Raw genomic sequence first — 25,507 nt, 5'->3', positions numbered from 1 at the left:
GTGTACGGAAGCCAAAGTCTGGCCAGAATTCAAAGTGATGTCCAAAATGTAAATGACAGGTAAACAACCTACCAGTTACTGTGTTCAGTTATCGCTCAAGTGGCTCAAGTTACCAAGTTATCAAAGTAAATATCACACGTAGGCCATGACTCAATTGGCCAGTTCTATGCAACAAGATCACCCAGCAGGAAATCCTCCGACGTAAGTGAAATATAATGATGCAAATTACTCAGAAATGCTCCCGATCTCCTCATCCAACTCATCTAATATATGTAACCCTGCCCGCCCACAGTTAGACACCCGCAAGGCCACATTCGAGGGGAAGGCCGTCCAAGACCTCTGGCTGGCTCCGCTCAACCCGAGGGGTTGCCGTTGAAGGCGAGCAGGTTGACGGTCCCGCTGGGGATGCCGGTCAGGGTGCCGGAGATGGCGGTGCTGGCGATGTACGAGCACAGCTCAGCGGGGGTCTTTTTGCCCAGGAGGGCGAGCAAGTAGGCACCCAGGCCGGTGATGTGCGGGGTGGCCATCGAGGTGCCGGAGATGGTGTTCTGCGCGACATGTCATTAGTCTCTTGGACGCTTCTCTCTGTCATCTTCTTCTCACTGGGAGGGAGAGACGAAGCACACAGCGAAAGGTAAAACAAGGGGGGGGGGGGGGATATCTCACAGTAGCGGTGGTGCTCCCGATCCAAGTAGACAGGACGCCCGTGCCCGGCGCAAAGATGTCGACGAGGGCGCCGTAGTTGGAGTAGCTGGCGCGGGCGTCGTTGGACTCGGTGGCGCCGACGGTGCACACGGTGGGCTCGCTGGCGGGCGAGTAGAAGGACGCGTCGTCGTCCGAGTTGCCGGCCGCGACGGCGAGGAAGACGCCCGCCTTGACGAGCGCCGCCGCGGCGCTGTTCATGGTCGACGACGCGCCGCCGCCGAGCGACATGTTGGCCACGGTGCCGTTGGGGCAGTTGCGCGTCTGCGAGTCCGTCGCGACGAAGTTGATGCCGGCGATGACGCCCGAGCTGTGTTTGTCGTTAGCATGCTATTGTTTTTTTTTTTTTTTTTTTTTTTTTTTTTTTTTAGAAGGGGACGAGGGAAACATGGGCTGGAAAATGGGGAACTCACGTAGTGCCGGAACCGCCAGAATCGAGGACCTTGACGCCAAAGAGGCTGGTCTTTTTGGCAACGCCGTAGGCGGCCGAGCCGATGGTGCCGGCGACGTGGGTGCCGTGGCCGTTGCCGTCCGTGTCAGAGCTGTCGACGGCATTGTACAGGAAGGTAGCACGGCCTTCAAATTCCTGTGGCCAGACGCATTAATATCACGGCAATCTCGGATGGGAGAGCTTCGCGGATTATACTTACAGAGTGAGCTGCGTAGATGCCAGTGTCGATGATGTAGGCGCAGGTGCCAGCTCCGGCGCTGTCGTCGTAGGCGTAGGTGGTGCTGCCTGCCTCCTGGTGGGAGATGCGGCCAAGGCCCCACGGAGCATTCTCCTCAGAGGTGAAGGTGTTGATGGTGAAGACGGCATCCTGTTCAATGTAGTCGACCTGCCAGGGGCGTCAGCATATCACGCACCCAGAGGTTGTAACCGACGTTGTGGCTGAGTGCTCACCTCGGGGATGTTCTGGATAGTCTCCAGCGTCTTGGCGTCAATCTTGGAGGCGAAGCCTTTAAAGTGGGCACCCTTGTAGACGTGGTCGGCCTTGGTGGAGCCAAGTTTGCTCACGGCGGCGTTGAGGGCGCTATCGGAAGCGCCATCCCTCAGTTTGACGATGTACTTGCCAGGGACCACTTGCCCCCCTCGTGGCTGGATGACAGGAGCAGACCGACTGGCCGGTGCAGGGGCAGCAAGGGCCAGAGGCACGAGAGCAAGCAGACTAGACACGTGCATGTTGGATGATGGGTACTAGTTTCGTGTAAAGAAGTGTGAACAAGTTGAAAAGTTGCTCTCAGTGATACCTGCTCTGCTAGGTCAAGGCCAGTTTAACTTCAGGGGCTTGCGGTCTCCTTTGTTACGAAGGGGGACGAAGGTCTCTATTTATTGACCTCAAGTCTCGGATATATTGCACCTTCCTTCTAAGGTTGCACGACGGCTTAGGCCGTTTGTAGAAGCTAAACACCATTTTGTGGCGGCCGAAGCATCATCACGACAATGCCAAGAATATGCGATGGGGGAGTGTATGGCTGGGGAAGGACGTGATGACTCCAATTATGACGCTAGAGGTTTCGACCTTCCAAGATGAGCTATTGGCAGGGTCAAGACCAGTTCTGTTGATAACATTGGTCTCATGTGGTGGAAGCTGGTCTTACGCGGAGAGGGACGGATGTGTACCATCAGACCTTGGTCTTTGGAGTGCTGGGAGAGCTCGAGGGCATGCTTGGGCACGGGCAAGTCAGGAACAGGAAGGACCTGTACGTCATGCACTAGACGGATTCCTCACCTCTTCATGATTTGCTCTGGCAGTCGAGGGTCTGCGACCGGGCCATCCTAGCGTGGGAAGGGGAGTGTTGTGTGCAGGCAGGGGGGCAACCCCGAAGTTATTGAGTGGAGGCTCGAGCCCTGTGCCATCTGATGCCACGGCATGCCACGTCAGGAACCACACCCAGATGTGGCTTGATCATGCAGCCATATCTCAATCACACCCAACCCACCCTGCTGTCCAATAGCAGGTACGACCGGGGCCAGCCCGTCTACGTGGGATCCGGCAGGTGGCCGGCGATTCATGTACGTACTAGTCGTAGCTTCATTCGCCCTCTCGGCATTCGAAGCTGCCCGCCCAGGTGCTGCCTAGTACCTAGGTACATGCGTAGGTAGTTCTCCAAATTCCACACGTGACGGTCCATCTGCCGGTTGTGTAGATAGATTTCCCCTTCTGGCAATACCCGAGCCGCCTAGTCGGATCCCCGACTAGAACCTGTCAAAGACATTTCCAAGTCCTGTCGTACGAACCTGCGCATGTGGTAGACAGGCCGCGACTCGACTGGAGGGTAATGCCATGGCAGATAATGCAACGCTGCATCGCCGGATTCCACTTCGGTCACAGAAGGATCCGATTTTCAGGAGCTTGGGCCGCCCCCTCAAAAGCACGTCAAAGTCAGTTGACTGTTATTGCGACATCATCTGCTGTCCTTCCTTATTTGGACACCCTCACGCCGCGCGCCAGCTGCCCAAACCTATAAGATGCTTATCATATGCTTATCAGATGGCCACACCCACCAGCTTCCCTTGCTGTTTCCCGCCTTGTTTCCCGCCCTGTTTCCCGCCCTGTTCTAATTATGACAGTTCCATACACCTGGTCGCGAGCTTCTTTTTAATATATTCGTGTCGCTCTGCCCATATGCACCTGTAAGCTTATCCATTGCTTAGCGAGAAGTAATATCGTCTGTCATTTAAATTCTGGCGAGCGTGGGGGTGCCCGAGGCGGCTCTGGGGGAGTTGCAGCAAATATTGCCCGATCCCTTATTGCCTTCCGAACCTCGGGCACACTCTGTTGACCGAAGCTGCTGCTCAACATATTCCTTTCTGTCTCTGTTTGTTCGCAACCCTAGTTTTCTGGGTTTTCGAGAGACTCTTCGTGGAGAGAACTACCTCTCTTCGCCAAGTAAGTAGCCGAGTTGCAATCCGGCTGCTGCCCACGAACAGGGACAAGGGGGTGATTAGGCCGTAATCCCATGCAATGAGACTGAATCCCAGGTGTATTTAGGCACTGTGCAATGCTATCTCGATCGAATACTGCAAGTCTGTGTTGTTGTGTCTCTTCGGCCCCTTATTCGGCCTCCTTTCCCTCTGTTTCCAACGGCCCGACCCGGCACCACATGGAACTTTTGGAATATTCTTTATAATCAAAGACGGATTGCTGTGGTTCAGCCAATGGCACGAGGTGAGATGTGACTCTCGGGGTCCATCCGTTCGTCGCCGTGTCAAGATACCCGGATTCGATCCCACCACTTCTCCAATGAGACGGGAAGGTAGTAGACAGATTAGGGGAAAGACAGATATGGCAGGCGGTGTGCATGAGACATGCATCGTCGCTAGCTCAGTCACCCTCCGTCAGGGTGCCTATATGGAACAAGGTACCGACCGTAGTATTGCCACTACATGGCTGCCACAGGGTCCTCGTGGGAAGTCGTGTCCTCGATGTCGGCTCGAATTGGCAGGAAGCTACTAGGACCTGTGTCGTCCGGCGGTTATGGTTATCTGGTAGTGAGTAATTCGTCATCTGCGAAAATCGATAGCGGCGACTTCTCGCAGATCTGCATTACTACCTTCCTGTGCTGTTTCTAGACTTGGCTCTATGCAGATATAGAATGCCACTGTCAGATTTGAAGCCGCTGCAACCCCATGTCTATGGAAAGGAACAAGGTTTGGATTCTCAAGCTGCAGCAAAGTATCCGCTTCGTCATTCTGATGTTTAGTGATGGCAAAACCCGAATCATTTTTTTTTACTGCCAGCCATGGGTGAGGCCAAGTGAGGAAAAGAAGGACGGAATCATAGGTTGCCCCTAGGGCCAAAGTTGAATCCAGAACACTAATAAAACTCTTGTATTATCAGTCATCTCATCTTTCGACAAGCATGTGACCGACCCCCTCTCACCTCAGGTCCCATGTCTTCTGTCTTCTCGAGGAAACTTGAATGCTCCTTTCCCAGGCTTAAAAGGTGACCTACTGATGAGTTTTCACTGAAAATGTTCGCTCACTGCTCACGTATGCCGAGATTAAGAGTGCTAGCTGCGAAGCTAACCTAAACGAAAACAAACCAAAACAAGAGCAGATGGCCAAATAGATACAAAACCAATACATCCTACATTCCCTGAAGCTCTGGCTGGTAGAATCGGTCAAGTGATGTAAGATCAGGATGATCGGAATGGTTCAAAAGATGAAGAAAAGTAGGTGAAATAAGTGATCTATAATGTCAGGGGCGAAAGTCGGGTATCTAAAATACACAGAATACCCTGGGGAGCATATTCTTGCCGTCTACTTCTCCCGAGCCAAAGCCCTCCACCCACACATACAGAGACAGACGAACACACAGCTCTTTCTTCTCTTTCGAACTTGGGTTTCGCTGTATTCACAAACCGACCAGCAGTTAAAATTCCATGTTCCATCTACCCGTCACCCAACCTTGATCACGACCTTCCCTTTAGATCTCTTACTGACCACCCGTTCGTAGCCCTATGACAGTGTTAATTATCATGCGCGGCGGCTTCTCTTCAACCGTGGGAGAATTAATTACCTTCAAGACATCCTCCATATCGTATTCCGAGTCAATCGGCACCTCCTTGATCAGGCCCTCATCAAACCACTTGACCACTTGCCTCTGCAGCTCCCCGGACGGCTTGAGTCCGAGTATCTTGTATGTCCTCGGCGTTCCTCCCAAAAACCCGGGCCACATGCAGTTCTTCAGGAATGGCCAGACCCCATGGGACGCCCCGCCAACGAGGCTAATCACCTTTCCGGTTGTCGCGAGATAGCCGGGAGAGTAGTCGAAGAGGACCTGATGCCCGACGCAGTCGAAGATGTAGTCAAACGGCACCTCCGAGTACTGCTTCGCGAGGTACGCGTGCAACGGATCATGCACCGTGTAATCAATCGTCTATCCCCGCCCCCAAACTTCATTCAGCCCATACATCCTCCCGCAAACAGCTCGCACCAGAAGCAAGACTCACCTCATCAGCACCAAGCCGCCTCACCAACGCCTCATTCTCCGCAGAGCACACCCCAACCACGTAGGCGCCATGCCCTTTACTCAACTGCACGAGCATATTCCCCAGCCCGCCACTTGCCCCGTTAACCAAGACCCTATCACCAGCCATCAACCCGGCCTCCCGCAGCGCAATCGCCGCCGTCTGCCCCACGACGCCCAGCCCCGCCGCCACCGCCGCGGACCCCCCGACGCCCCGCGGCCAGGGCGCCACCAGCTCCGCCGGCACGACGACGTACTCGGCCAGCGACCCGCGGCCCGTGGCGACGAGGCCGACGGCCAGGGCGCCGCAGACGGGGGTCCCGGGCCGGGCCAGGTCGGCGGCGGCGTCGGGGCCCGCCAGGACCACGTGGCCGGCGAAGTCGAGCCCCGGGATCGGGGCCCGGCGGAAGGGGAGCAGGGTCGGGAGGAAGCGCATGAAGACGGCGTCGGCGGGGTTCAGCGCCGCGTGGGAGATCTTGATTAGGAGGTCGCTGCCAGTCGGGGCGCCGGGAACGGGCCGGTCTGTCTGCAGCGAGATGGCCTGGGCCGGTGCGCCGGTGCGCTGGCCGACCCAGGCTTTCATGGTTTTAGGGGGTGAGTCCGTCGTTGTTGGTTTGGGTGGGGACTCCATTGCGGGTTGATGTGGGTGCTGGTGGTTTCTGGGTCTCAATTCATACAGTGCGTCCAAGGGGGGTGATGGCGCGGCTTGTCCACCGTTCCGAAATGCGATTCCTAGGCGGCCTTCTATCAAATTCGGGTTTTCAATTCTCCCTCGAACTTTTTTGAGGTATAGCTATGCAAAGTTATCAACATCTCCGTGCCTTGGAATCCCTGTTTTAAATTTTGTTTCAGAACAAGGTGGGCCTGGAGAGCCCCACTGAAAAGATATTGATGGGTAAGGTGACTTTGCAGTCGCCTGAAAACATGTCGACAAAGGTGCTGATGCCTGTGGTCACTGGAAAACCTCTCACCTATGACCAGATGCCGCTGTTGAATGGTCGCCTGGACCAAGACGCTCAAAAAGGACTTCTTTTTGGACTCTGAAATATCGTGTCATGCAGATGGGCTGGAGCAACCAGGAGCTGTCCTTCATGAGGGTAATCAAGGAAATCCTTGTTCTTGGGAACAGCCACCTGGACCTAGACAGATCCAGACCCGTTGCGTTGAAGACACATACGACAGTACCTGACATAATTTCCGTCTGGGCTATGATGGCTGGACTGGTTAAGCAGCCCAAGAATATGGCTCGCTCTAGGATGAGGCTTGGCCTGGGCCCTAATGTGCTTCAGTATATCCACCTCAAAGACGTCCTTTTGGGCGCGTGAACAAATCGGCGGGTTGGATGTCGGTTCATGGACCCGAATTGATGCCGAGTGGAGGACTTCCATGGCGATTTCCTTGTAGACCTTCTTGCTTGTCCATAATCACGGCTAGGAGGCCGTAGGGCGAACTCCAGTGTGCTCGAGCCATCTTCAAATACAGGTCCATGCACTCATCAAGGTAGTCGCGGTAGATTTGGTCACCGGAGGAAGGGAGAGGAGGATGGAATCGCGTTGCTCCGAGGCCATTCTCTTTGATGCTGAGATGATGCAAGACTCGGTGCCCTGCTGGCTGCAGTCGCAGACACTTGATGCTCTCCAATGGTTGCTTAACCACTAATAAGATTAGGTTCCGTACTTTTGCAACGCCAGCTCTCAGAGAGAACCCGATAGCCACTTTTTCAGCCCTAACTCATTTTAACTGCCAAGGTTAGGCCTCGTTTCGCAATGCTAGCCAACTCTAGCGAAGAGATTTAGGACGAAAATAGAAAAGGGGGACGTCTGGGGATTGGCTGAGATCCGGATTCCTGGCAAAGCCAAGATGAAGTGGGTCGGATAGTGACATGAACCTTAAATGCGAGATTTCAGCCACAGGTCTCAAGCTCCGAGGTTTCTTCGCAAGTAAGAAAACTTGAGAGTCTCACAAAAAAACAGCAGCATGTAACATCTACAACCCCCTCTCAACTTTGTTCTTGACCCGTTTCCCGGGCGGTTATCGGTAGGTACCGACTGTATGGAGTACCTGGTTTGCCATTTTGCACTGCCGTCAGCCATGTCATTCATTGGTCGAGTATTTTAGCGCTGTGGATAGGTACAGGGGCATCTAGACTTAGCAAGGCTTTCCGCCCCCCCCTTGGCTGCCCCATATATCAGAGGGCTGAGCCAACCCCAACTTTGCTCGTTTGTTCTTCGCGACTTCTTCAACAACCAGCATTTTTTTTATCTCTCTGTCGCGCGGGGCCATGAACGCGCCCACTGCCACGATGGCTACGCAATTCGTTGCTGGCACGCCCGCGTCGCCCTTCCTGAAGCGCGTGCTCATTCCCTTCTGGGTCGTCCGAATCCTGATTATGGTCGTCGACCTTGGCCTCTACGGCCTGTCGATTGGAGTTGTTGCTGCCTACAAGGATGATATTGACGACGAGGTGGGCAACACGGGAAGCACAAGTGCCGCCCTAGCCATCCTGGTTGTCATCGAGCTCCTCATCCTCACCTGCCTCGTCCTCGACATCGTCTGCATCGTCAAGCGCGCCAGGCGGACCCTCAGCCCTCGCTTTTTCCTCATCGTCAACGTGATCCAGACCCTGTTCTGGACCATCATGTTCATTATGGGCATTATCAGCACGAGAAACGGTCTCAACGTTGGCATTGGTGTCCTGCTCTTGTTAGTACCCCGCCTCGGCCACCGGAGCTGGGCTCGCCCGCCTCCGCCTTCCTTCCTAACACGTTCCTCGATAGCCTGTCCTTCCTCGGCCTCCTCATCTACGCCAGCGTCATGTATCACAGGCACCGGAAGGGCACCTTGAAGGGCGCATACGTACCAGCGAACCCCGGTCCCCAGTATCAGGGCTTCGTCCAGTCCACCGGTTACCAACCCACCGACTACCAGCCCACCGAGTATCAGTCCCCGGCCTACCAGCAAACCGCCTACCAACCCACCGCCTACCAGCCCACAAGCTACCAGCCATATCCAACCAACACCTATACCGAACAGCCTCAACAGAAGCCCGTCTATTACGACCCGCAATCTGTGCAGGCTGCACCGGCAGGTTCATACGAAATGGACAATCGCGGGGGCCACTATGCCTGATGCCTCGACCGCGCTATACATATAATGGGCGGCTACCTCTATATCGGATTTAATAAAACACTCTTGGCCAAATGCTTGGATCGTGAGTGGCAGAACAAATGTGTTGCGTGGACACTCGCGACCTCTTAAGCCGATCCCGGGCTTGAACGGCTCCCTTTTCCGTGAGGCATGCATGATAGGGCCTGGTTTAGCGTGTGCTCGGCCTTGACACCAAAGGGTCCACGGTTGCGCCGAGGATAACGCGTCCGTGCTAGATCATCCTGAAATGGTTGATCTGCACTTCAGGTTGCTCTCCGACTTGGAAGGCCACTTGGGCGTCGACTTTCGGGCAGTATAAACAGGGTAGTTCAGGTTGTGGGGGTAGTTATAGCTATCCCGAGAGAGCCTCGGACTTGCATCTTGTCAAACCTGAGAGAAAGTCTCGTTGCTGCGCTGGGAATATATGGCCCATAGACAATATATCAGGCTCGGCCCACGCATGGTCCCTCCCGAGGCGTGTTTGCCATGCCTTTGCCCGTTGTGCATTTCGTCACCACTCTTCTGGCCACGCCCGAGTCGCCGAGACGAACAATCAATAAGAGAATTGGGGGTAGAACCATGGTGCTATCATCTGCATTGGAAGGGTGATGATGCGTGATAAACTAGAAACTGTACGTTTGAACCGAGAAGGTAGCAATCCCTTCGTCCCTTCTGCCCCCTTTACCCCTTTACCCCTTTCCTCCTTCCGCCCCTCTATTTCCTCCGTGGGCATGGCAGATGGTCTCATTCACCTGTCAGCTTTGGGTCTGGAGTGTGAATCATGGCCCAGCATGAGTTTCTCGTCAAGTAGGTAGAAGGCCGTTGTAAGCGAATTGAAGACAAAATTATCCATTATTACTATTCTGCATCTTAAAAATCCCCCCCCCCCACCCTTTTTCCTCTTTTTTTTTTTTTTTTTTTTTTTTTTTTTTTTTTTTTTTTTTTTTTTTTTTTGGCGTGACCATCGTAAAAGCCCACTCTTCAAAAATCCGGAAACGTCCACCACGTGAACGGCCTCCTTCTTTTTAGCCCCCTTTTAATGCGTGTCCTTTCCTCGCATGCACCTCGATTCCCGTCACGGACTTGCAAGTCTACGCTGCTGTGGACTCGATGCCGCCTGTTGTTGACCGACAAAAAGTTCAGCTCAGACGAGTTCCGTGTCAGGAGACTGTGGTGGCGTAGGCTGTCCAAGGCGGTACCAGTTCCACCATCGCAGGTCATGACCAGGTTGTAAATCTCGTGCGCCAGGTTATTCGACCTCTTTCTCAACTTTGCATACCCTTTAGTGATGCCTTCGTATTGATTCCAGCGCCTCTTGCAGCGCCATGATCGTGGTTTTCCGCGCCTGCAATAGTGGCACTCCATTCTGTGGCCGATCCAGTCGAACAACTTTTCGTATCCAAGGAACCGCCCTTCGCCATGGCTGTCCGTTGCTCGGAATTCACATGGGTACTTGTCCGTGTCGGGGAAAGGTCTTAGCCGCATGGCGGTATCGCCAGTCTCGCAATCTCCAATCTCGGCAAACGGCAGGGAGAGGTATTCGTAGTACCGGCCCCCTTGATGACGACTGGACTTCAAATCGCCATAGCCGTCTGGAAATATGAGGATGTTCTCCCAGAATGGTGCTCCCGTGCGTTCGGCCCATCTCTGCATATACACATTCATGCAGCAGATATTGAGTCTCCGCAACAACGAGACGGCATCCTGCACCTTCGAGAAGAGGAGCAAGAATGAGTCCATGTTGTTCCGCTCCCTTGGATCCTCCATCCATACATACACATCTCCAACAATTTTGACCTGCTGGAGCAGCAGCGTGACAAAGGGGTCATCTAGACTCGCGACGCTGAAAGTGGATTTCCGTTTTCCAGAGCGTGTAAGCCAAGTAAAGCCGAAGGAGAGCCAGTAAAGAGGGTTATAACTTGTCTCGAGAGTGATTGTGAGTACGGGGAGTCTCGTCAGGCCTTCCGGCAGACACCGTCGATGAAGTTCCTGCCGGATTTGTCGGCATGTGTTTAGAAGTCCCGTGCATCGTCCCTTGATGTCGCCCTCGGCCTCCAAAACTTCAACATAGTTGTAAATCAGCAGTCTGACACGGGTAGGAAGAGCGAGCAGCGGTGGACGACTTGGCGGGGGCATGGCTGTGTTGATGGATTGTAGGTTGCTAGCTCTGACAGAATGAAATGTTGATGTAGTAGATGATTTTGAAAGAATGGATTGAGCACGTATGGACTTGCTCCAGAGACGTCACCTTCTTATAAAAGAACCCATCTGTGTGTGAGTCATGCTTTAAGTTACGGAGGTACCGCAGGGTTTTCCCTCAGCGCCCATAGTCAGACCCAGCAACCGCGGCCGAACTTGGAAATTTCTCTGCGGGCATGCGCCATTTGCTCTGCAAGCAGGTGGAAAGTTGGCAACAGCTGCATCGCTGTCAATATTCTTATTTCTAGAAACGGCAATAGCGATGGACAACAACAGCAAGAGCGATGGATAGTAACGGCAAGAGCAATAGGAGCGACAGCAATAGGCAACAGCAACAGCAACTGCCACCTGTGATTCACCAACCGCCTGCCCGCGGAGCAAATAGCGCATGCCCCTGGAGAAATTCCCTCGAACTTTACGGCTACATCTAGCGTCGAGGTATGTGATTCCGGAGGAATTAGACTTCTAGATGTACCAAAGCTTCCAGGTTGAATTGAAATACGAGGGTGGAGAAACTTGAACTTTGAAGTGGTACGTATGTGGACGGGAGCCTTTCCGTCGGTATGGTCGCATGGGTCTCAGGTCCCAGTTGCCTGGTACCTAACCTACCGAAACCCGAAGGCTTACGTCCACTTACACGTACCACTTTTAAAGTTCAAGGCAATGGATACCTATCTTGTGGTCTGACGACTCGATTCCGTGGCGTGGAGAGCGAGAGTGAGAGCGTTGATAGGTCGGGTGGGTGTATCAGGGGTGTTGGGAGGCCGGGTTGTCGTAGATTGTGGGAGCGCTCCAATCAGGGTCGGCGTATCTGGCTGTTGATATTGTTGCCGCCACTGGGCAAGGAAGTTGGCAAACGCGTTGCGCCGTTCACCTTCGAGAAACGACAGGGCTCCGTCCTGCGCGTCGAGGCTAGGCTCCAATTCCCTGGCGTATCGGAGGTCGGCGTCTGTGATGTGTGTGGCGTGGGGATATCCAGACGTAGAGGTAGTGCACTTGCCTAAATCGATGTTATTGTCCGGAATGGAAGGTGCGTCCCACTGCAAGTTTGTCTATATATTCTGCTTCCCATCACCTACAATCCTCCCAAGACAACCATCCCCAGCCCCATCCCCATCACATCCGTCATGACTTATCGTGCTAATCAAGTGCTAGGTACCTCCTCTTCTGCCGACTCTGATACTACTACTTCATCCCCCAACGCCTTTGAGCCAGTCCTGACCACCTCAGCTCCCAGAGATTGCGCCATGTCATCACCGATGTCGCTGTCTTCACCAACAACGTCCCCGGCCGATGGGGCTCGTTTGACAAGAGACGAAGATACGACGTCGATGATCGACTTGGTAATTTCGAAGCTGGACGATAACCCGGACGAGGTCGTGCTCTCTGGCGGGGAGGCCCGCCGCTTGGTGGCGCTTCTCAGTCGGAAGAACGAAATCGTCCGGGAGCTGTCGAAGGTTACGGAGGACCTCAAAGAGATCCGTTTCCTAACAAGGTATGTGAAGAACACTTCGTCATAGACAAGCACAAGCACAGCAAATTACTGACATGACCGATGCCTCCAGATACGGTGACTATGCGAAGGAGATGTGGACCGATATGAAGAGTGTGGAGAGACCTGAGTGTTTCAAGGAGTTACCAAAGCTTCCGCAGAGACCAGCCGCGACGCTACAGAAGCTGAGGGAGGAGATGCGTGTTGCTAAGGGCCAGCCTTTAGCACCGCATCTCAGGAAGGACGAGACCAAAGGCCGCCTCTCTGACGCCTTTGCAGCCTCCACTTCCTTCCTCCAGCCTCATGTAGCGATCGAGACAAGCCTTCTGGCCACGGAAGCCTACGCTGATCGGAACGAAGCTTGCCACGCGCCGATAGAAGACCTGAAAGCCCGCAAAGATTCCCTTGGTCTTGCCGATCTGATAGACCGGGACATGGGCGATCTGGTCGACTGTCTGCCGGATAGCAGATCCGATGAGCTGCCTCATTGGAAACTCATTCTCGACTACTTCAGATATCGGAACCTCGACCCGACGAGCGATACATGGATCTTGGCCAAGGAGGATGATGTAGCACCTGTGCAACATCCTTCAGACAAGGAAACCAAAGACTCTTCGGAGTCTACGGCTTCAACCACCAATGGTTCTGCGTCGCCCATCGGGATCGAGGCCCTTGGATTTATGCTCACTCGAACGGCAACATTCCTCTTTGAGCGCAATCACTTCGCCAGCTGGCCAGAGTACCCAGCCCTCACCAAGTCGGAGTCTCCAGGACGACTGCGTCGTTCGACGTCAGTCCCCTGGCCTGGTGTGGACAGCCGGAAGAGGAAATGGTCCGAAGACATTTCCTCTGAGTCTGCCACGCCATCAAAGAGACAAAAACTTGAGGGGGATGGTGAAATGACTAGGGGGCGAGTTTGGTCGTGTTCCTGGGCGGAAGGAGTTTTTCGTGGCCGTGGACGCGGTCCTCGATGGACTCCTCAAGTTGGAGGAGAGCTGCTCCAGCCTCCCGGCCGCCGTACGGTTGGTCGGAGAGGTTGATAGAGCCATTCAAGGGGTGGTATCAGAGGCATTGTCCGAGGCAAAGAGGAGGGCCGAAATTGATCAGCACGATGTGTAGGACGGTGATGACGATGGTGGTGTGGGATTGCTGGGGGGGTTGCGGCTATAGAGTTAGTACGGCATTTTAATCTGTATTTTAATTTTGCAATTTTGGGCTTGGGCGGTTGGGACATAATATCATGTATATAAGGGCGGCGAAGTCGGACTCTGTTGGCCTCCACGTTGGCGCCGCCCGGGTTCCTGCTCCCTTTCGGGGAGTCCAGGCAACAAACAGAGACGCTCCAAATATAAAACTGACTTTGTCAACCGTGGGGATCTCAATAGTGACATTGAATGGTTGGAACATGCGGGCAAGGGATTATTGCTATGTCCAGGCGATGCTGCCCAAGAATAATTACCATAAGAACCTGGTGTCGCATGTCGCACTCGAGAGCCCACGCTTCAACCACCAATGGTTCAGCGCCATTCAGCAAGTGTGATGCTCTTGCACAGACACACGGAACAACAGCAAAATTCCTCTTCGGGCGTGATCATTTCGCCATCCAGAGTACCCAGCCCATGCAAGGGGTAATATCAGAGGCATTGTCCAAGGCGAAAAGGAGGGCCGAAATTGATCAGCACGATGTGTAGGACGGTGACGACGGTGGTATGGGATTGCTTGGGGTGGGGGGGGGGGGGGGGGTTGCAGCTATAGAGTTAGAACGGTATTTCAATCTGTATTGCAAATTTGGGCTTGGGCGGTTGGGACATATCATCATGTATATAAGGGCGGCAAAGTCGGACTCTGTTGACATCCACGTAAGAGTACATTGGCAAAGGCTTGAGATGTCCGGTCGGACGAGCCCGGTCTCTATTTATGTAGTCTAAACCCATGACTTTAATTAAGCTGGCCTCTGAATGATATGTCCAATCTCGTATTTGGGTATAACATTCTGCAAGGGCGTGGCCGTTGTAGGCGGACAGATACCGCTGGGCCATGACGGCGGTCGCTGGGTAACAGGTCCGTGTGCATCTCAGAGGAGGCGGTGGCCCGCCCACCCACTCCGACTTTGCCGCTTCTTGAGGTACTGCGCGATATCACATCCGGGCCAATGAAGATGGATGACCTGAGCCTCTCTATTTGAGGCTGCGGGCTTACGTGCCAGTAGATCATCAAAGGCCTCATCAAGGGCTGGGGGACCACGACCCTCCGGCTTTTCCCTACCCGACTCGAGTCTAGACTATGGCACCCCCCGCCTTCTCCAGAGCCCTCTTTCCTCTCCACTCGGGGCCCCACCGCCGGAGCACCAGCACGGCGGCGACGCACCCGCCGGCGTCGACGAGACCCAGCAGGGTGAAGACCCAGGCGCGGCCGACGGCTCGGCCCAGGGGGTCGAGGACGGCGACGGCGGCTGCCGCCAGGGCACATCGCGTGATGTTGTTGGCGGCGGCGGCGGCGCCCGGCGCGTCGGCGAAGTTGTCGACGACCAGGACGCTGAAGGTCTGGTGCAGCGTCGTGCACTTGCAGCCGAGGTAGGCCTGCAGGAGCAGCGGCACGGCCGGGTGGGCGCGCCGCTCGACGGCCCAGCCGTAGCCGACGACGGCGCCGACGGAGACGACGAGGGTGCGGACGGAGCCGCGTGAGCGCGCCCGCTCGATCGGGAAGTCGGCCATGTCGTCGCCGCGCACGAGGTCGATGGTCAGGCCCGCCGATGCAGCGACGGCGCGGTAGTTCCAGTCCATCAGGCGGCCGGCTACGAAGCCGCCGGCAATGATGCCCGCGCCGCCGGCTAGGAAGCACGCGCCGACCTGCAGCGGGTTGAAGCCGTACAGGTCGGCGAATATGGGCGTGATGGACGTCTGTACGCAGAACCACAGCGCGTAGGGGGAGGCGGCCAGCCATAGGGCCAGGAAGATGTCGGGGTAGAAGAGGAGGCGGACTGACTTGAAAGGGTTCGGCAGGATCATCTTGCCGCGGCCAGTGGGCTGTTGCGTGCCCCGTGGGCCGCCCCCTTCTGTGGGGGCGGGGTCCTGCCCAGGGAGAGGCCCTGCGAGTGCTCCTTTCTCGAGTGACCCCTCGTCAGCGCTGATCGTTCTATGCCCCTCCCCTGCCAGTGTCTGTGAGGGTCTCCTCCTCCTCCAGCTGCTGCGGAGGAGGCTCCACCACGTCCTCCATATGCTCTTGGCGGGCACGCTGCCGTTACCCACCACGTTCCTGTTCGTCTCGGGCATGGTCCACCCGATCAGCAGAATCGCGGACCCCCCAAAAATGAGAAGCGCGCGGAAGCACCAGCGGGGGTCCCCGGTGGCCAAGACGGCGCCGCCGCCTATGATGGGCCCGATGCAGGGCCCCACGTTGGTGGCAGTCAGCATCGGGGCCAGGAAGCGGCCCCGGTCCGCGTGCACCGACACGTCGGAGACGACGGCGTACGCGAGCGACAGCACCGTGCTGCCGCCGACGCTCTGCACGGCGCGCAGCACGAGCAGCGCCGCGTAGTTGCGCTCCGCGATGGACAGCCCCAGTGATGCGAGCGTGTAGACCGTGAAGGTGGCCAGGTACACGGGTCGGCGGCCCCAGGCGTCGGAGAGGGGCGACCAGAAAGACGGCGCGATGCCCTGGAAGACCATGAACAGAGTGATGGTGAGATTGATGGCCTGGATCGAGACGCCGTCTTGCTCGGCGAGGAGGTCGAGAAGCGGGAAGTAGATGTTGGCGGTTAGGGATGAGGCCAGGGCGAGGTAGCCGAGGAGGCAGACCAGCAGGTAGCGGTCACGGTCGTTCCATATTGTGTATGGGGTCGACGATGGTGCCTCTTGTGCGCTGGCCATGGTGTCTGGCCTGGCAAGCAGCTCCGGAATGAATGGGTTGGAGTAAGAAAACTGTCGAGGTACAGTACATGGGGATACTTGTATTGATTGGGCTTGGAGGGAAAAGCGGGATAATCAGCCTCAACGGTCTCGCGCGGGATGCAACGTCAACCCGTTGGCTGCAGTCCACTCACACCGCTGTTCGGCCGCCATTTCAGCGACTTGTGAGTCTCTGGGGCAGCTGGACGTTTCTGGGGAATGTCATTGCCTTTTCATCCCGGGGCAATGTCGGGATTTAGCAGTTGGAGCCAGCTGGTAGGGAGGACTGTGCGCTAGATCCTGGCTGGGAACCCTTCCACCATCTCTCCTTCCAGAAACCTACCTACCAAGTTCAACCTTCTTCTACAACCGGTAGCTCAAACCTCGTATCTCCACCATCTAATCGGGCATTTTTAAGGAGCCTATTCTCAGGATACGCAGGCAATCTTTGGACCTGAGCAATTGGTGATCAGGGTCCCGCGGGGCGACCACGTGTGGAGGCATCAATTCGAGACCAGGACATGGAATTTATTTTATCCAATGGATCGTAATGTGCTCTACCCAACCAGCGGCTGCAATAACAGAGTTGAGCCATCCATGGCCCCAACAGGTAAAGACAAGGGGCCTTCCCCACTTTTCACTCAGCAGCTGACGGAACGGGTACGTCGGTGACGGGCACCTCGGTGACGGGCACCTCGGTGACGGGCACCTCGGTGACGGGCATCTCGGTGACAGGCACCTTGGTAGGGACACCTAGGACATCAGGGGAGTCGAACGGTTCCTGGATCACCGTTGCCCGGATCTCGGCATTCTTAGCGAAGTTGGCGGCATTGATGGCTTGAGCATCGAGCTGCCTCTCCTTCAGGTAGCCCTCGTAGCCGAGCGGATACTTCTCGATCAGACGCCGCATCGAATCCTTGGCTCTAGAGGCTCGATATTTAATGGACGTTGCTGATGAAGGGTATGGATGGGTCTCTCGCTTACAGGTTTCTAAATCGGTGGTTGCCCGGATACAGGGACGAGGAATGCATGTCGAATCTCCTGGACGGAGGTCAGAGCAAATAACAGGGCTAGCAGACGGGGGGCCCTACAAGTTATAGATCAGGCCGCGATCGTTGAAGTCCTCGACGGGATCTGTCATCTGGAAGTGTTTGATGTACTCGTTGATGTACTGATCCGTCATCTTGTGGCGAGAGCACCACCATGGGCCCATCTCGTCTGCAGTCCGATAGCCCGAGGTCAGCATCGACATGGTCCACCAACTAGCAACAGGTTCAGGTCCATGGTCAGGATGTGCTCACATTCGTTGTGGGCATAGAGAGGCGTAGCGTCGAAAATCATGAGCTTGCCAGTGTTGACATCGACCGAGGTGTTGCCATCCCACAGATCGCCGTGGACGAGCCTGGGAGTCAGCGTCCTGCCCTCGGTCTCGAGGGGCCGCAACAGCCGCGGGATGACGAGCTCGAAGAAACCCTTGCGGAGCACGGCAAGCTCTTCGTCCGGCCCCTGCGTCTGTTCTTCCAGGTCAAAGATCATCTTCAAGCCCGTGCTGAAGCATTCTTCCCAACTCTTGGTCACAGGGAAGAACTGTGGATTCCTGCCACCGTACGTGACCAACGGGAACCCGAACTGGCCCGTGGGGGACGGGTTGTCCTTGTGCATCTTGGCGATCAGCTCGGTGAACTCGGCGGCGTCGGGGACGTCGTCCGACATTTCGTGGAAACGGCACAGGAAGAAGTAGGCTTCCGGGTCGTCTTGGTAGCTACCCCATCCCAGGGGCTCTGCGACCAGCTCCGGCATTGCCTTGTACAGGATTGCCATGGATTGGTATTCATTAGATACCATGTTCTTGCCGTGGTCACCGTGATGCACCTGTTGCGACGTGGGTTAGGCTCGATCTGCCATGACCGGACCAGTGTTCTTAGTGTTCTCGCTTACCTTCATGAAGAAGGCCGTCTCGTTGCCGTCCGCATCGGTGGCGCTGATCTTGGCCGTGCGGGCCCAATACGAGGCTCCGCTCGGGGCGATGTCTGTCGGCGTGGTCCCAGGAGGAAGCTCTTGGGGCCCGTCAGCTCCGTGCGCTCCGTGTTGGCATTGCCCTGGCCTAACCCAACTCACTTGCAATTACCGCATCGTCGACATACGCTATGAGGCTTGCTGGCACGGGAATCTCCTTGTCCCACACCGATTTGTCCGTCATTTTGTCAGTTAGATGAAGCAACTTCGATCACAGCGCCACGACGGAAGGGTCGTTATACATACATATATAACTCGTTGGCGGCCCGGGCCTTTTCAGGCGCTTCCCGCCCGCGAGGCTGCATCTTGAAACGCCCACTACGGGGCCAACACTTGCCAACCAAAAGCAAGCTGAGATTCTGTTCCACCAGAGCCACTCAGCATCCTTGATAATAAGGTGCTGCGGGGTAATTAATGCGCGCCAGGTAGCACGCATCCTTCGCGGCTCTTGGTAGTGGTTTACTCCGTTTGCTGACCACCCAAGGAAAGACCGAGCCAATAGTGCGGGCACAATACGCGCTTTCTCGTTTGCCCGCAGCTCGCCCTTGTAAAAAGTGCAGAAGCACGCCGCGCTGATGCAACAGGCCGCAGCAGCGAATTACGACATTGGCTGAATGAAGCCTGGGAGCCCCTTGAGAGGAATGTGCGTGGGGCAGATCCCTCGTTCCCGGTCTCGCCTGCGCGGAATACACACCCATGACCACCGAACCGGGAGGGGTTTACAACCCCAGCCATTGAGACCTTTCCGAGCCCGGGACCCTAGCCTGGGAGGTTGAGGCGGCTCTGTTGCTAAACCTGCCGTCATTTCCGTGATGGGATGGTTCGACAGCAGCCCTGCGACCCGCACTTTACACCACCTTCTGTCGCAGACCGATTGCTGTAAGGCTCTCTGTCAGCTCCAAGTTTCCCTTGTCGCGGCCAGATACTGGGTTATTTTAGGCCGGTCGCGGCGGCATGCGTGTAAGTAAGCGGCACCCAACCTTCTTCCGCGATCATGGACGGCTCCCGCGATCTCAATCGAGACAATGCCGCCAGATCCTTCTTGACTCGGACCTTGACACGGCGAGATACTCGCGCGTCCGTCTCAGATGACACGGTCGCCAGCGGCGTCTCGAAGGGCCCCCTCGGCCTTACCACGCTGTACGACCCTCCAGGAGACTCCGTTGTTGCAGACCTCATCTTTGTCCACGGCCTGAACGGGGGCTCGCAGAGCACCTGGAGCAAAGGCAACGACCCCTCTTTATTCTGGCCTCAGGAATGGCTGCCAAGGGACGAGGCCTTCCGAGATGTGCGCATCCATACCTTTGGCTACGCCTCCGGTGTCAACCGTGAGTCTATCCTGGGCCTGCGAGACTTTGCAAAGTCTCTGCTCGGAGCCATCAAGGACTGTCCGGCGATGGATCGCGATGAAAAGGTAGGCACGCCTCTCCCAACTACGCCGCCTGTCGGTGGCCGTATCAGCATCCGGTTGTCATGCCGCGTCGTCCGCTTACACTCGACTCCTCGTAGCCCAGTTTGATATTCGTGGCGCACAGCATGGGCGGGCTCGTCGTCAAGAATGCCTTCGTCATTGGACAGCAACACCCCGAGTTCCATTCGACTGTGCAGCGAGTTCAGGCCATCTTCTTCCTGGCTACACCGCACCAAGGCGCAGCCATTGCGCAGACCTTAGATCGGTTGCTCAACTTGGTCTCGGGATCGCGGCCCTTCATCGGGCAGATCATGCCTCATTCCCAGGCTCTGCAGGCCATCAACGAGGATTTCCCAAGGGCTAGCGGGGGACTACACCTCGTGTCGTTCTACGAATCGTTGCCGATGAAGGTTCTCAAATCCTTGGTTGTCGAGAAGCACTGCGCCGTCATGAACGCGCACAATGAGAGAACCGAGGCACTCAACGCGGATCACCGCAACGTGGCCATGTATTCCTCCCCCGAAGACCGGAATTATCTCACAGTACGGAACGCTCTGGCAACGTACATCAGCCCCCAGCGTAAGACTGTCGAGTCCCGGCTCCAGACTCTCGCACTTGAAGTTCAGACTGGGCTCAACACCTTCCTGGGAATTACGGACGCGCCCGAGGACGAGATAGGGAATCTGGATCTTGTCCGGCTATCTGGCTCTTGCACGTGGCTGGCCACCAAACAGAAGTACCGCGCGTGGCGGGACGGGCGAGACACAAGACTTCTTTGGTTTCAGGGGCGGCCCGGTGCTGGCAAGACAGTCCTGTCCAGCTATATCGTTGATGACTTGCGCAAGAGCGGCATCGATTGCTGCTTCTTTTTCTTCTCGTCACAGGACAGCGCCAAGTCAACGACGAATGCCTTCCTAAGGTAAGCCAGAAGTACACACACCCACACACTCGCTCACTCATGCGCCTGGTGTGTCCTCGCCTAGATGCTGACAGTGAATAAACCAGGTCCATGGCATGGCAGATGGCCATGCTCCATCCCGAGATCCGGTTGAAGCTCCAAGAAGCCTCCAGGGACTGGCAAGGCTCGCCAGTCGACAAGATCGACCAGAACGCGGTGTGGCGACGCGTCTTCCTGCTGACCCTCCTTAAAGTGAGACTTAGTCGACCTCAGTACTGGGTCATCGATGCGATGGACGAGTGCAAGATGAACTCGGATATGCTGAGTATCCTCACACGCATTCAGGAGGAATGGCCAATGTCCATCGTGGTGACTTCTCGAATCTCCAGCGAAGCTTATCTCAGCACAATCGCCAATCCGAGGGCCGACGTCGTCGGCGACACCATCTCGGATGAAGACTCGGTTCGAGACATTTCCCTCTTCGTCCAGTCCAACCTCAAGTATCTTCCATTTCCACCATCTGCTGCGTGGTCAAGCCGCCTCGAGATGGCTGATTACATCGTCAAGAAGTCGGCTGGGTGCTTCCTCTGGGCGTATCTGATCTGCATGGAGCTCCGCAAGACTAGCCAGCTCGAAGAGATCAAGAGAGTGCTCGAAAGCACTCCCTCTACAATGGATGATCTCTACAAAAGGATACTGCTGAGCATGGAACAAGCCACCTTCGGCAAGGATTCAGCCAAGTCGATCTTGGTCTGGGCGACGTATTCCTTCCGGCCGCTCTCGACGGACGAGATGCACGAGGCTGTCGAGGTCGACATCAATGACAAGATCGACAGGGTTGATCGCCTGATATCTAGGTCGTGCAGCAACCTCGTCTACGTCGACAGGTACGACAAGGTGCAGTTGATACACATGACCGCAAGGGAGTTTCTCGGTCGCAAGGATGCCAACAAGGGATCCGAGTTCACATCCGAGTTCATGGTTGACAAGGCCGATGGGCACCGGAGGATAGCAAAGGTATGTCTAGAGTACCTGATTCAGAGCAGTAAGGTCGCGCCCCGAGCCAGACGCCTGTTGTCCGATCCAGACCTCGCATCCCAGGGCTCCCCTGCAACCGCCCGGGCCTTTACCGACTATGCGTCCAAGTTTCTCTTCCAGCACCTCAACCTCATCAAGTCCACCGACACCGAGATGTTTATAACGCTTTCCAAGTTCCTCAGCAGCAACAGTGTGCTTCTCTGGATAGAATACATCTCGGCTCGTGGGGAGCTGCACACCGTCTACCAGGCTGGAAAGATCATTAATGCCCTTCTCACGCGGCGGGCACGCCACTCGCCCCCCATGAGGTTCGCACAGAAACAATTGGCGCTGCTGGAGAATTGGGGGAACGACCTGATACATATTGTCACAAAGTTCTCTCGGTCGCTGCGGGCCTCCCCCTCCTGCATCCACCACTTAATCCCTCCGTTTTGCCCCCCCGACTCGGCGATTCGCCAACAATTCTCGTCGCCCTACCGTGGGCTCTCTGTCCAAGGATTATCATCACGGCGCTGGGACCACTGCCTCACCACCATCGCCTACCCAAAGGGCACAAAACCAAACGCTGTGGCAGCCGGCCCGGGCTTCTTCGCGATAGGCATGATGAGCAAGTCTGTTTTTGTGTATGACGATTCCATCTTCCAGGAGGTCCACATCCTCGACCACAAGGAGCCCGTCTGGCAGATGGCCTTCGGCGAGACGGGCAAGCACCTCGCCACCGCCGGCGCAAAGACCGTCAGGATATGGTCCCTACAGCTGGGAATCGAGCTCGCCAGCTTCCGCATCCCCTCGCTCTGCCTCGCTCTGACCTTCACAGAGACAGACGAGGCGCTGCGCGTTGCCACAAAGTCGAATATGTTTCTGGAATGGGACGTGGAGACAGCCAGCATGCGGGCCGAAGAGGACTGGACCACTGATTTCGAGGACGATTCGCCTCTGCAGCTCCGTGCCCCCCAGATGGCAGCCATCAGCGGCCCAAGCGACCTGCTCGCGGTTATTTATAGGGGGGAGGACATTGTCATCTGGGACTGTGCCAACATCAGGATCCACGACATTTACGAGAAGGAAACCGGGTCGAGAAGGTGGGGCTCGGAGAAGGTGGCCGGTGGCTCCACGCACATCCGGGCCTTGGTCTTCAGCGGCGCCATCGACACCAACCGGCTGGCCACGACCCACACAGACGGCGATCTGACTCTCTACGACACCGTGGATGGGAAGCTTTTGGCGAAGGCGAGTTCGGTGAACGCGAATGTCCTGGCCTCGTCCCACGACGGCCGCACGCTCGGGGGGGTCGACTCGCGAGGCAACCTGATGCTCTTCGACTTCGAGACGCTGCGGTGCCTGTACCGCGTACAGTTTGACACGCCAAGCATGGCCAAGGCGCTGACCTTTACGGCGGACAATCTCCGGTGCATCGAGATCCGCGGGGACCAGTGCCGAGTGTGGGAGCCGACGGTGCTGCTGCGCCAGGACACGGCCGACGAGGACGAGAACAGCGACACGGTGTCGGTCTCCACCGGCCCGCAGGAGATCGACTACCGCGTCGCGGGCAGCAACAGCGACGGCGCCGCCGCCAAAATCACGGCCGTCGCGTGCGCAAAATCCGCGCCGCTCGTCTTCTATGGCATGGAGGATGGCTCCGTGCACGTGTGCGACATCACCGCCGAGCCGCGCAGCCAACGCCTGTACGAACAGATTGCGGGCTGTCCACTCGACCTTCTGTACTTTGACGAGGAGGCCTCGGTTCTCGGCTGCGCGGACCTGTCCGGCTGCGTCACGGCCAGGAAGGTGACACGCCGAAACAACCCCCGACAGAGGCCGCTGGGGGCGACGTGGGAGATTGGCGACATCCTGCTGCACACGCGTATCCCGGGGACGGTGAAGCAGATCCTGCTCTCGGGCAAGGACAAGAAGCTACTGCTGTCATCGGAGCAGCACGATACCCTGTGGCCGATGCCGAAGCAGGGCGAGGGCGTCTGGATCGCTCGGGTCGAGGGGAACAGCACGCCGAGATGGCTGGCTCATCCGACCCAACCCTACCTAATACTGGCGAGAGAGGGCGAGTTCCGTATCTACAACTGGTCCAATCTCGAGTGTGTCCGCACCGTATCGCTCGCTCACCATGGCCAGTCCCTGTTCAGCCTGGATCGGATCGTCTCCCTGCAGCACCCGCAGTACTTCACCACCATTTCCCTGGCCAGATCGCTCGAGTCCTGGACAACGGAGAGCCTGGTCCAGTTGTGGGACGTCAAGGACCTGGACCTGGACCTGGACCTGGACCCCACCTCGTCGCTCTCGGAGACCACCTCCTCCCCCAACACCATAAGCCCCGTCCGAGACCTCGGCCCGGACGACCTCTCAGGCACCCTGGAGCTAGTCGTCGGCGCTTACGGGTCCCGCCTGATCGTGTACACCAGCGACCGCTGGGTATGCTCCGTCGACCTGAAGCCCGCATCCGCATCCGCGCCCGCGTTCCCATTCCCGTCCCGGTCCGCGTCCCGGTCCAGATCCCCCCGGTCCAGATCGCCGTCTCCGTCTCCGGGCTCGGACCAGCACCAGCACCAGCTGGTCAGACACTTCTTCGTCCCGGGCGACTGGATAGGAGGTAATCGGCTGGGCATGGGGGTCGGGCGAGGGGGGGAGATCGCGTTCGTCAGGGGACCGGAGCTGGCTGTCATCAAACGGGGGCTCGAGGTCACGGAGGGCGGGGAGAGCTTTAACCCGAGGAAGGGGATCGGGGCCCCGGTTGCTGGGGGTGCGGGTGCGGGGCCGAGTCTGGGTCAGTCACCGGGAATTCCGGTGCGGCCGAGGGTTGGGGGGTCGGTGTGAACTCCAGAGGCCGGAGAAGTGGGGAGGTGGTTTGGAAACTCTGCCACCCAGACATGGTGTTGATATACTTGTTGGCCAATAGATGCATTCAGAGGAGTTGTTGGGATAGCGTCGTCTGGGGGGCAAGTACGCCTCGCGGGCAGAGGGTCGCCAGCCCTCTCCTAGTACAATACTGGAGGTAGAAGATGTTTCAAGTCTCTAAGGAGAGAATAGTCTTACCAGTCAAGCGATAAATCAGCGGCCAGATTTGATGCCAAATCCTGGTTCCATTCTCAATGCGTGATAATCTGGGGGGGATGAGAAAGTAAATATCCCTGAAGAAATGAACACCCCCTGACGCCCCCTTTTGCCCTCTTTGTAGTGGGCCAGTCTCGTTGGCGCTGGTGAGCGGTGCAATTGGCTTATTGCATGTTGTAGTTTCCTCATGAGTTATATGCGGTTTATTGGGAGCGTTAAACAATGAGGGATGGGGTTCTTTTCGATGACTGACTTTACTAACACTCAGTCCCTAAAATTAGGACCTTCTTCTCTCAGCAATTCGTTTGCCTCAACCATGTGCTATACCTAGACACTGACACTGGGTTCTTACCAGTTGACAATAAATCAAACTTTAGGGTGTCCATGTGCACTCAGGTGTAGATGCATCGTGTGAGAAAGATGTGGCATTGGCGATCTGGCGACCGAGGGTGTTAAACCTATCGCATAGGTTTGGATTATGGGTATACTAAGTGTATGGGGAAGCGGATATCGTCCAACTTGAGCAATTGCTGCAAGATAATCACCCCTGGTAACTAGTAGGCGAGCTCTAGGCTCTTGGTAAACCCCTGAGCACTCATCGTTGGCTTCAGGATTACAAGCCTCGTCGAGACGCTCTCATGACGGTGAAGTGGCTTTCTTTCTTACTGCAGGCCTTGA

At 56.3% G+C, this 25,507-nt stretch overlaps 8 protein-coding genes across 8 annotated transcripts; 3 read left to right on the top strand and 5 right to left on the bottom strand.

The window, feature by feature from the left end:
• Positions 1-353: 353 nt before the first annotated feature.
• On the bottom strand, positions 354-1,882 carry QBC33DRAFT_516799 (subtilisin-like protein; the record flags this gene model as incomplete). The annotated part of the gene is made up of 5 exons (XM_060426161.1): positions 354-548; positions 667-1,012; positions 1,116-1,288; positions 1,353-1,538; positions 1,604-1,882. 5 exons carry the CDS (start codon positions 1,880-1,882, stop codon positions 354-356), a joined length of 1,179 nt encoding a protein of 392 aa, XP_060281696.1.
• Positions 1,883-4,800: 2,918 nt separating this feature from the next.
• On the bottom strand, positions 4,801-6,566 carry QBC33DRAFT_142126 (zinc alcohol dehydrogenase). Its single transcript, XM_060422119.1, has 4 exons — positions 6,040-6,566; positions 5,659-5,931; positions 5,226-5,585; positions 4,801-5,164 (listed from the first exon to the last, which is right to left on the bottom strand). The coding sequence occupies exons 1-4, from the start codon at positions 6,304-6,306 to the stop codon at positions 5,105-5,107; spliced, it is 960 nt and encodes a 319-aa protein (XP_060281695.1). The 5' UTR covers positions 6,307-6,566; the 3' UTR covers positions 4,801-5,104.
• Positions 6,567-7,977: 1,411 nt separating this feature from the next.
• On the top strand, positions 7,978-8,804 carry QBC33DRAFT_560846 (uncharacterized protein; the record flags this gene model as incomplete). The annotated part of the gene is made up of 2 exons (XM_060430091.1): positions 7,978-8,378; positions 8,453-8,804. 2 exons carry the CDS (start codon positions 7,978-7,980, stop codon positions 8,802-8,804), a joined length of 753 nt encoding a protein of 250 aa, XP_060281694.1.
• Positions 8,805-9,776: 972 nt separating this feature from the next.
• QBC33DRAFT_544406 (uncharacterized protein) lies at positions 9,777-11,029 on the bottom strand. Its single transcript, XM_060428454.1, has one exon. It carries the CDS (start codon positions 10,956-10,958, stop codon positions 9,804-9,806), a length of 1,155 nt encoding a protein of 384 aa, XP_060281693.1. The 5' UTR covers positions 10,959-11,029; the 3' UTR covers positions 9,777-9,803.
• Positions 11,030-12,268: 1,239 nt separating this feature from the next.
• On the top strand, positions 12,269-13,632 carry QBC33DRAFT_621257 (uncharacterized protein; the record flags this gene model as incomplete). The annotated part of the gene is made up of 3 exons (XM_060432792.1): positions 12,269-12,516; positions 12,587-13,320; positions 13,421-13,632. The coding sequence occupies 3 exons, from the start codon at positions 12,269-12,271 to the stop codon at positions 13,630-13,632; spliced, it is 1,194 nt and encodes a 397-aa protein (XP_060281692.1).
• A 739-nt stretch (positions 13,633-14,371) lies between these two features.
• QBC33DRAFT_591038 (major facilitator superfamily domain-containing protein) lies at positions 14,372-16,873 on the bottom strand. The gene has a single exon (XM_060431635.1). The coding sequence runs from the start codon at positions 16,380-16,382 to the stop codon at positions 14,790-14,792; it is 1,593 nt and encodes a 530-aa protein (XP_060281691.1). The 5' UTR covers positions 16,383-16,873; the 3' UTR covers positions 14,372-14,789.
• Positions 16,874-17,487: 614 nt separating this feature from the next.
• On the bottom strand, positions 17,488-18,600 carry QBC33DRAFT_579598 (Fructosamine/Ketosamine-3-kinase; the record flags this gene model as incomplete). Its single annotated transcript, XM_060431147.1, has 4 exons — positions 17,488-17,618; positions 17,702-18,272; positions 18,339-18,457; positions 18,519-18,600. The coding sequence occupies 4 exons, from the start codon at positions 18,598-18,600 to the stop codon at positions 17,488-17,490; spliced, it is 903 nt and encodes a 300-aa protein (XP_060281690.1).
• Positions 18,601-18,971: 371 nt separating this feature from the next.
• QBC33DRAFT_544396 (uncharacterized protein) lies at positions 18,972-24,874 on the top strand. Its single transcript, XM_060428453.1, has 3 exons — positions 18,972-19,830; positions 19,926-20,746; positions 20,833-24,874. Exons 1-3 carry the CDS (start codon positions 19,411-19,413, stop codon positions 24,590-24,592), a joined length of 5,001 nt encoding a protein of 1,666 aa, XP_060281689.1. The 5' UTR covers positions 18,972-19,410; the 3' UTR covers positions 24,593-24,874.
• The last annotated feature ends 633 nt before the right edge of the window (positions 24,875-25,507 follow it).

This window comes from Phialemonium atrogriseum (assembly GCF_030411735.1).
Source record: "Phialemonium atrogriseum strain 8032-3 unplaced genomic scaffold QBC33scaffold_19, whole genome shotgun sequence".
Classification (NCBI taxonomy): domain Eukaryota; kingdom Fungi; phylum Ascomycota; class Sordariomycetes; order Cephalothecales; family Cephalothecaceae; genus Phialemonium; species Phialemonium atrogriseum.
Note: the sequence above shows the minus strand (reverse complement) of the source record. Positions and strands in the feature narration are given on the sequence as shown.

What these genes read in the sequence shown, in the direction of transcription:
- QBC33DRAFT_142126 (XM_060422119.1), bottom strand. Translation starts at nt 6,306, where the DNA reads ATGGAGTCCCCACCCAAACCAACAACGACGGACTCACCCCCTAAAACC. An exon ending in GGCGGCTTGGTGCTGATGAG is followed by an intron (nt 5,586 to 5,658) that starts GTGAGTCTTGCT and finishes GGGCGGGGATAG; the next exon opens with ACGATTGATTACACGGTGCA. An exon ending in ATATGGAGGATGTCTTGAAG is followed by an intron (nt 5,165 to 5,225) that starts GTAATTAATTCT and finishes ACACTGTCATAG; the next exon opens with GGCTACGAACGGGTGGTCAG.
- QBC33DRAFT_544406 (XM_060428454.1), bottom strand. Translation starts at nt 10,958, where the DNA reads ATGCCCCCGCCAAGTCGTCCACCGCTGCTCGCTCTTCCTACCCGTGTC.
- QBC33DRAFT_591038 (XM_060431635.1), bottom strand. Translation starts at nt 16,382, where the DNA reads ATGGCCAGCGCACAAGAGGCACCATCGTCGACCCCATACACAATATGG.
- QBC33DRAFT_544396 (XM_060428453.1), top strand. Translation starts at nt 19,411, where the DNA reads ATGGACGGCTCCCGCGATCTCAATCGAGACAATGCCGCCAGATCCTTC. An exon ending in CGATGGATCGCGATGAAAAG is followed by an intron (nt 19,831 to 19,925) that starts GTAGGCACGCCT and finishes GACTCCTCGTAG; the next exon opens with CCCAGTTTGATATTCGTGGC. An exon ending in ACGACGAATGCCTTCCTAAG is followed by an intron (nt 20,747 to 20,832) that starts GTAAGCCAGAAG and finishes TGAATAAACCAG; the next exon opens with GTCCATGGCATGGCAGATGG.